This window comes from Oncorhynchus keta, chromosome 1, assembly GCF_023373465.1.
Source record: "Oncorhynchus keta strain PuntledgeMale-10-30-2019 chromosome 1, Oket_V2, whole genome shotgun sequence".
NCBI classification, from domain to species: domain Eukaryota; kingdom Metazoa; phylum Chordata; class Actinopteri; order Salmoniformes; family Salmonidae; genus Oncorhynchus; species Oncorhynchus keta.
This window is the reverse complement of record NC_068421.1, coordinates 7,563,074-7,572,176: the sequence shown is the minus strand read 5'-3', so window position 1 is coordinate 7,572,176 and position 9,103 is coordinate 7,563,074. Positions and strand designations below refer to the sequence as shown.

General features: G+C 47.3%; 1 protein-coding gene across 1 annotated transcript in view; it reads left to right on the top strand.

Annotated features, from left to right (window-relative positions):
* The window catches only part of LOC118394759 (nucleolar pre-ribosomal-associated protein 1-like), an 83,607-nt gene extending 74,593 nt beyond the window's left edge, over positions 1–9,014 (top strand). Inside the window, 3 exon segments of the mRNA XM_052469302.1 lie at positions 2,569–2,810; positions 6,640–7,287; positions 7,602–9,014. Of these exon segments, the coding sequence (XP_052325262.1) occupies positions 2,569–2,810; positions 6,640–7,287; positions 7,602–7,825 (1,114 nt within the window). The 3' untranslated portion in view covers positions 7,826–9,014.
* Positions 9,015–9,103: the final 89 nt, after the last annotated feature.

Sequence of the window (9,103 nt, the reverse complement as noted above, 5' to 3'; positions counted from 1 at the left end):
GCAGGCTCTTGGTTGATTCTGAATGTTCAGTTAAACAACTGTTTATCTGTTTTTACTTTTTACTATTGTATCTAAATGATTTATTTGAACATACATTGATTGAAAGATTTGGGTCACAAAAAAGGAAATTGAATTGAGCGAAATATCCACATTACTTCTTAATTGTAATTACATTCCTACCCCACACATACAATTATCTGCAAGGCCCCTCCAATCGAGCAGTGAATTTCAAATACAGATTCAGCCTCCTGAAGGGAAAAGAGGTGTTGTCTTCACGACTGTGTTGGTTGGTGTGTGTGGATCATGATAGCTCCTTAGTGATGTCGACACTGAGGAGCTCTTGACCCGCTCCAATACAGTCCTGTCGATGTGAATGGGGGTTTGCGTGGCCTTGCGTTTCCTTCAGTCCACAATCAGCTCTTCTGTCTTGCTGACGTTAAGGGGAGAGGTTGTTGTGTTGGCACAACACTGTCAAGTCTCTGACCTCCTCCTCCCTACAGGCTGTCTCGTCGTCGGTGATCAGGCATATCACCATTGTGTCGTCAGCAAACTTAATGATGGTGTTGGAGTCCTATGTGGCAACGCAGTCATGGGTGAACAAGGAGTACAAGAGGGGACTAAGCATGCACCCCTGAGGGGCTCCTTTGTTGAGGGTCAGCATGGCGGCCGTGTTGTTGCCTACCCTCACCACCTCGGGCGGCCCGTCAGGAAGTTCAGGATCCAGTTGCAGAGGGAGGTGTCTAGTCCCATGGTCCTTAGCTTAGTGATGTCTATGGCGTTGAATTCGGAGCTGTCGTCAATGAAAAGCATCCTCACGTAGGTGTTCCTCTTGTCCAGGTGGGAAAGGGCAGTGTGGAGGTCAATAGAGATTGCATCATCTGTGGATCTGTTGGGGAGGTATGCCAATTGGACTGGGTCCAGGGTGTCTGGGATGATGGCTACAGATGTGAGTGCTACAGGGCGATAGTCATTTAGACAGGTTACCTTGCCATTCTTGGGTACAGGGACATATTGGTCGTCTTGAAACACGTTGATATTACGGAGTTGAAAATGTCAGTGAAGACACTTGCCAGCTGGTCAGCGTATGCTCTGAGTGGGCGTCCTGGTGATCTGTTTGGCCTTCAGACCTTGTGAATGTTAACCTGTTTTAAAAGGCCTTTCTCCATATTGGCTATGGAAAAAATAAAACATTATATTCAAATAAAGTAGAATAATAACACACACATAATTGTACCTCTGTACATTTTTTTTTTTTTTTTTTTGGGGGTGGGGGGGAAGTAACGGCAGTAAGCATCACACAGTCGTCTGGAACAGCTGGTGTTCTCATGCATGGTTCGAGGCGAGCATAGAAGGCATTTAGCTCAACTGGTAGGTTTGTCTCACTTTCCTTTTATAATCCGTGATAGTTTACGCGCCCTGCCACATCCGACAAGCGTCATAGCCAGCGTTGTCGGATTCAAATCTTTGTCCTGTATTGACGCTTTACCTGTTTGATGGCTCGTTGGAGGACGTAGCGATTTCTTATAAGAGTCCAGATTAGTGTTTCCGCTCTCCTTCTTTATTGAGCTGCTACTTCCTGTTTGAGTTTTTACTGGTAAGACGGAATCAGGAGGATAGAGTTATGGTCAGATTTGCCGAATGGAGGGCGAGCGAGCTTTACATGTGTTTCTATGTGTGGAGTAAAGGTGATTTTTTTTAGAGTTTTGTCGCCTCTAGTTGCACAGGTGACGTGCTGGTAGAAAAGAGGTAAATCAGATTTCAGTTTCCTGCATTACAAACACCGGCCACTAGGGGCGCCGCTTCTGGATGAGCATTTTCTTGTTTGCTTATGGCCTTATACAGCTGGTTGAGTCTGGTCTTAGTGCCAACATCAGTTTATGGTGGTAAATAGACCGCTACAAGAATATAGATGATAAACTCTCTTGGTAAATAGTGGTCTACATTTAAGATGAGTAAAACAAAACACAGAAGAGCACATAAAACGATAGCTATCCATTCCAGCGCCATTCCTATACTGCTCTCCAGAGTCTCTAGGGCTGAGCTCCTGACTGCAGCATCGTGGGACAGCTCTGTTACCTCTCCTCTCTCCTCCTCTCATACCCCTCTTCTCTTCTCCAGGCTGGTGAAGGCAGGTCAGCTGAGTCTCTAGCGCTGAGCTTCTGACTGCAGCATCGTGGGACAGCTCTGTTACCTCTCCTCTCTCCTCCTCTCATACCCCTATTTTCCAGACTGCTGAAGGCAGGTCAGCTGAGTCTCTAGCGCTGAGCTTCTGACTGCAGCATCGTGGGACAGCTCTGTTACCTCTCCTCTCTCCTCCTCTCATACCCCTCTTCTCCAGACTGCTGAAGGCAGGTCAGCTGAGTCTCTAGCGCTGAGCTTCTGACTGCAGCAGCGTGGGACAGCTCTGTTACCTCTCCTCTCTCCTCCTCTCATACCCCTCTTCTCTTCTCCAGGCTGGTGAAGGCAGGTCAGCTGAGTCTCTAGCGCTGAGCTTCTGACTGCAGCAGCGTGGGACAGCTCTGTTACCTCTCCTCTCTCCTCCTCTCATACCCCTCTTCTCTTCTCCAGGCTGGTGAAGGCAGGTCAGCTGAGCCTGTATCTCCAGACTCTGAGCTCCATCCTGCAACATTGTGGAACAGCTCTGGGGATCCACGGGGAGGCTGGCTGGCTGACCTTACGACCCCAGGCTCTTTCCTCCCAAGACGCCCTCGCCCTCCTCCACCGCTGGAGCACGCTGACCCACAATGCACCGCTCCTCAGCCAGCTGCAGACTGTGGCGGAGAAACACAGTCAAGTCAAGGAGCTGCTGGGTGAGTGATTACTGGATATGTCCTGCTGCTGCTAGGATCTCTGCTGCCTCATGATGTGGCTTCTCTCTCTGAATTACCTGCTTTGACAAAATGTTTAGGAGCTGTAGTTTATTAAAAACACCTCATGATGTGGCTTCTCTCTCTGGGGAGATCTAATGGGTGGTCAACCATCCTCCAGGAGAGATCTAATGGATGGTCAACCATCCTCCAGGAGAGATCTAATGGGTGGTCAACCATCCTCCAGGAGATCTAATGGGTGGTCAACCATCCTCCAGGAGAGATCTAATGGGTGGTCAACCATCCTCCAGGAGATCTAATGGGTGGTCAACCATCCTCCAGGAGAGATCTAGTGGGTGGTTAACCATCCTCCAGGAGAGATCTAATGGGTGGTTAACCATCCTCCAGGAGAGATCTAGTGGGTGGTTAACCATCCTCCAGGAGAGATCTAATGGGTGGTCAACCATCCTCCAGGAGATCTAATGGGTGGTCAACCATCCTCCAGGAGAGATCTAATGGGTGGTCAACCATCCTCCAGGAGAGATCTAATGGGTGGTCAACCATCCTCCAGGAGATCTAATGGGTGGTCAACCATCCTCCAGGAGAGATCTAATGGGTGGTCAACCATCCTCCAGGAGAGATCTAATGGGTGGTCAACCATCCTCCAGGAGAGATCTAATGGGTGGTCAACCATCCTCCAGGAGAGATCTAATGGGTGGTCAACCATCCTCCAGGAGATCTAATGGGTGGTCAACCATCCTCCAGGAGAGATCTAATGGGTGGTCAACCATCCTCCAGGAGAGATCTAATGGGTGGTCAACCATCCTCCAGGAGAAATCTAATGGGTGGTTAACCATCCTCCAGGAGAGATCTAGTGGGTGGTTAACCATCCTCCAGGAGAGATCTAATGGGTGGTTAACCATCCTCCAGGAGAGATCGAATGGGTGGTCAACCATCCTCCAGGAGATCTCATGGGTGGTCAACCATCCTCCAGGAGATCTCATGGGTGGTCAACCATCCTCCAGGAGAGCTAATGGGTGGTCAACCATCCTCCAGGAGAGCTCATTGGTGGTCAACCATCCTCCAGGAGATCTAATGGGTGGTCAACCATCCTCCAGGAGATCTAATGGGTGATTAACCATCCTCAGGAGATCTAATGGATGGTCAACCATCCTCCAGGAGATCTAATGGGTGGTCAACCATCCTCCAGGAGATCTAATGGATGGTCAACCATCCTCCAGGAGATCTAATGGGTGGTCAACCATCCTCCAGGAGAGCTCATGGGTGGTCAACCATCCTCCAGGAGATCTAATGGATGGTCAACCATCCTCCAGGAGATCTCATGGGTGGTCAACCATCCTCCAGGAGATCTAATGGGTGGTCAACCATCCTCCAGGAGATCTCATGGGTGGTCAACCATCCTCCAGGAGAGATCTAATGGGTGGTCAACCATCCTCAGGAGATCTAATGGATGGTCAACCATCCTCCAGGAGATCTCATGGGTGGTCAACCATCCTCCAGGAGAGATCTAATGGGTGGTCAACCATCCTCCAGGAGAGATCTAATGGGTGGTCAACCATCCTCCAGGAGATCTAATGGGTGGTCAACCATCCTCCAGGAGAGATCTAATGGGTGGTCAACCATCCTCCAGGAGATCTAATGGGTGGTCAACCATCCTCCAGGAGAGATCTAATGGGTGGTCAACCATCCTCCAGGAGAGATCTAATGGGTGGTCAGGTTGAATTTTTATTCCCCTCTAACAAACCACAACCTTGATAAACTGCCTCCGTTTGAGCAGGTCTGGATCGAATGTCTGCACACCCAGCAGCTCTGCAGCCTGAGGGCTGACCGTGTGTGTTTTATACAGTAGTCTAACAGGTATTAGCAGCTCTCCAGACTGAGGGCTGACCGTGTGTGTTTTATACAGTAGTCTAACAGGTATTAGCAGCTCTCCAGGCTGAGGGCTGACCGAGTGTGTTTTATACAGTAGTCTAACAGGTATTAGCAGCTCTCCAGACTGAGGGCTGACCGTGTGTGTTTTATACAGTAGTCTAACAGGTATTAGCAGCTCTCCAGACTGAGGGCTGACCGCGTGTGTTTTATACAGTAGTCTAACAGGTATTAGCAGCTCTCCAGACTGAGGGCTGACTGTGTGTGTTTTATACAGTAGTCTAACAGGTATTAGCAGCTCTCCAGACTGAGGGCTGACCGTGTGTGTTTTATACAGTAGTCTAACAGGTATTAGCAGCTCTCCAGACTGACTGTGTGTGTTTTTATACAGTAGTCTAACAGGTATTAGCAGCTCTCCAGACTGACTGTGTGTGTTTTATACAGTAGTCTAACAGGTATTAGCAGCTCTCCAGACTGAGGGCTGACTGTGTTTATACAGTAGTCCAACAGGTATTAGCAGCTCTCCAGACTGATTGTGTGTGTTTTATACAGTAGTCTAACAGGTATTCTACTATGTGGTGGTTTAGTGCCTTGCTCAATGACAGGAGATGGTACATGGGATCAGAGAGCAGCCTCCCTGTGTTGATACCACATTACACTGACTTTTCTTTTTACAGTGCCCTCCCCCTGTAATTATTGGGACAGTGACCCATTTCTGTTGTTTTGGCTCTGTACTCCAGCACTTTGGACTTGAAATGTCATACCCGCAAGACATGCTAACCTCTCACCATTACAATAACAGGGGAGGTTAGCATTTTATATCATACCCCCAAGACATGCTAACCTCTCATTATTACAATAACAGGGGAGGTTAGCATTTATGATCATACCCCCAAGACATGCTAACCTCTCACCATTACAATAACAGGGGAGGTTAGCATTTATGATCATACCCCCAAGACATGCTAAACTCTCACCCATTACAATAATAGGGGAGGTTAGCATTTTATATCATACCCCCAAGACATGCTAACCTCTCACCATTACAATAACAGGGGAGGTTAGCATTTTATATCATACCCCCAAGACATGCTAACCTCTCACCATTACAATAACAGGGGAGGTTAGCATTTTATATCATACCCCAAGACATGCTAACCTCTCATTATTACAATAACAGGGAGGTTAGCATTTTATATCATACCCCCAAGACATGCTAAACTCTCACCCATTACAATAATAGGGAGGTTAGCATTTTATATCATACCCCCAAGACATGCTAACCTCTCACCATTACAATAACAGGAGAGGTTAGCATTTTATATCATACCCCCAAGACATGCTAACCTCTCACCATTACAATAACAGGGGAGGTTAGCATTTTATATCATACCCCCAAGACATGCTAACCTCTCATTATTACAATAACAGGGGAGGTTAGCATTTTATATCATACCCCCAAGACATGCTAACCTCTCACCATTACAATAACAGGGGAGGTTAGCATTTATGATCATACCCCCAAGACATGCTAACCTCTCACCATTACAATAACAGGGGAGGTTAGCATTTATGATCATACCCCCAAGACATGCTAACCTCTCATCATTACAATAACAGGAGAGGTTAGCATTTTATATCATACCCCCAAGACATGCTAACCTCTCACCAAAGTGCTGGAGTACAGAGCCAAAACAACAACGGTGTCACTGTCCCAATAGTTACAGAGGGCGCCCTATGTACGTGGAGACACCACCAATTGTTGGTCATGGAAAGTTGGTTAAATGTCATGGAAAAGTCATGAAATTCCACCTGTCAAAAATGTGTATGAACCTTGCCTTGACAAATCTCTGTATTGGTTTTAGCTTGGCATTATTCACCCCTCGTCCTCGTCTATGACAGCAGAATCAACGTGTCTGTTTGTGTTTCTGTACGTCCTCAGGGTCGGGCAGGGAGAAAGGCCGAGGGAGAAGCTCCTCTGTCCAGGCCCAGGCCCGTTCTCACTCCCGACCAAAGGAACAGGAGGAGGAACGAGAGGTAGAGAGACGAGAGGAGGAGAAGACTCTGTTGGAGAAGTGTATTCCTCACCTCAGGAATATCTTTACCCACTGGGAGCCTGTCTCTCTTGCCTGTCCCCCTCTTCCCCGCCAGCCCACCTCCCTCCTCTGACGCCCATACTCTCACCTCCACCCCCTGGCTAACACCACAGCCCATCTTCTCACCAGGTGGTTCCTGAACTCTTTGGTAGAGGGAGCCTCCACCTACGAGGACAAAGGGACAGTCCACTTCCTTCGCTGGTTCCAGAAGACTGTCCTGTCTCATAGATTCATAGTGGACCTGGTGCTGGCTGACCCTGCTGTGAGAGTGGACCTGCTCCGTCTATATCACCAGGCCTGTGAGCCCCAGCCCCAGGCCCAGCCCCAGGCCCAGCCCCAGACCCAGATCTCTTCCAGGGTAGAACACGTCCAGCTGTTCACCAACATTATGATCCAGCTCCTGGAGTCCAGAGGCTGCACTGAGAGTGACCTGCACAGGGCCGTGCTCACAGCATGCTCCCTAGGAACAACATGTGATGACCAGACCACAAAGGGTAAGAAGAGATGACCGATTCAGATAAACTTTATCTTCAATATTTATTGTATCGTAACAGGGAGATTGCAGTGATTTGTAAAAAAAAAAAAAAAAAAAAAACATCAGATATAGCTACAAATTCCCAGGAAAAAAAGAGTTTTACATTGAACCTAGTTGCGTCTCTTGCGTTGCTTGGAAACGGAAGGAAATGACACGTCTGATACGTCGTTGTTGTTGTGGTTGTTGTTGTGGTTGTTGTTGTTGTTGTGGTTAATAATAATAATAATTGTTGTTGTTGTTGTTGTTGTTGTTTATCTTGATCTCCTCCTTCAGAAGGTCTGATGTTACTGTCTCTGTACATCCATGAGATGTGGAGCGGAGCGAAGAGCCCAGAGCTGTTCCTGAACCATGTCAGGTTGGCGAATGAGATCCAGGGCTCTATAGGAACCAAGGACCAGAAGAAGAAGTCCAAACGACGTTCCCAGACACACACAGAACACCTCAGGACCATCTGTAGTGACCTCCTCTCAGGACTGCAGTCTACTGTTGCACCATAGGGGTTAAATAGCTGTGGCATTACATTACACCCTATTGAGTATGCTATTTCTTAACCAGGACCCGTGGTCTCTGGTCAAAAAGTAGTGAACTACACTGAGTATACAAAACATTAAGAACACCTGCTCTTTCCATGACACGATCCCTTATTGATGTCATCTGTTAAATCCACTTCAATCAGTGTAGATGAAGAGGAGGAGACAGGTTAAATCAGTGTAGACGAAGAGGAGGAGACAGGTTAAAGAAGCATTGTGTATGTGTGCAATTGAGGGTGAATGGGCAAGACAAAAGATTTAAGTGCCTTTGAACAGGGTATGGTAGTAGGTGCCAGGCGAACCGGTTTGTGTCAAGAACTGCAACGCTGCTGGGTTTTTCATGCTCAACAGTTTCCCGTGTTGTATCAAGAATGGTCCACTACCCAAAAAGACATCCAGCCAACTGGACAACTGTGGGGAGCATTGGAGTCAACATGGGCCAGCATCCCTGTGGAACACTTTAAACACCTTGTAGAGTCAACATGGGGCCAGCATCCCTGTGGAACGCTTTAAACACCTTGTAGAGTCAACATGGGGCCAGCATCCCTGTGGAACGCTTTAGACACCTTGTAGAGTCAACATGGGCCAGCATCCCTGTGGAACGCTTTAGACACCTTGTAGAGTCAACATGGGCCAGCATCCCTGTGGAATGCTTTAGACACCTTGTAGAGTCAACATGGGGCCAGCATCCATGTGGAACGCTTTAGACACCTTGTAGAGTCAACATGGGCCAGCATCCCTGTGGAACGCTTTAGAAACCTTGTAGAGTCCATGTCCCTGATGAATTGAGGCTGTTCTGGGGGCAAGGGGGGGGTAGAAACTCTGTTAGGAAGGTGTTCCTAATGTTTGCTATACTCTGTGTGTGTGTGTGTACTGGGAATAGAGAACAGTTCCATACAGTAGATTCAGAGTTGAGACAAGTGTGCACAACTCACGTGCAAATCATCAATTTACGTCTAGTGAGAGGACATTTTCTGAGAATCTCAAGTCAGGATACAGTATGCATACTTGTTTAATCATAAAATGGAAGCCTCCGTTATTTTGCATCTAAATTTTCTAAAAGAAGTTGTGTGTTTTGTATGTAAATCATTAATTTCATTTTATTTTTTCTGTTCAAAACATTCACTTCACTCTTTTATAAAATGTTGTAAAACTATTTTGGTGTCGTCTTGTATTTGAATAGAAACATGGAAATCCCACTTTGTAACCAGGCCACTACATTGCAGGTAAGTCGATGTTCCACAC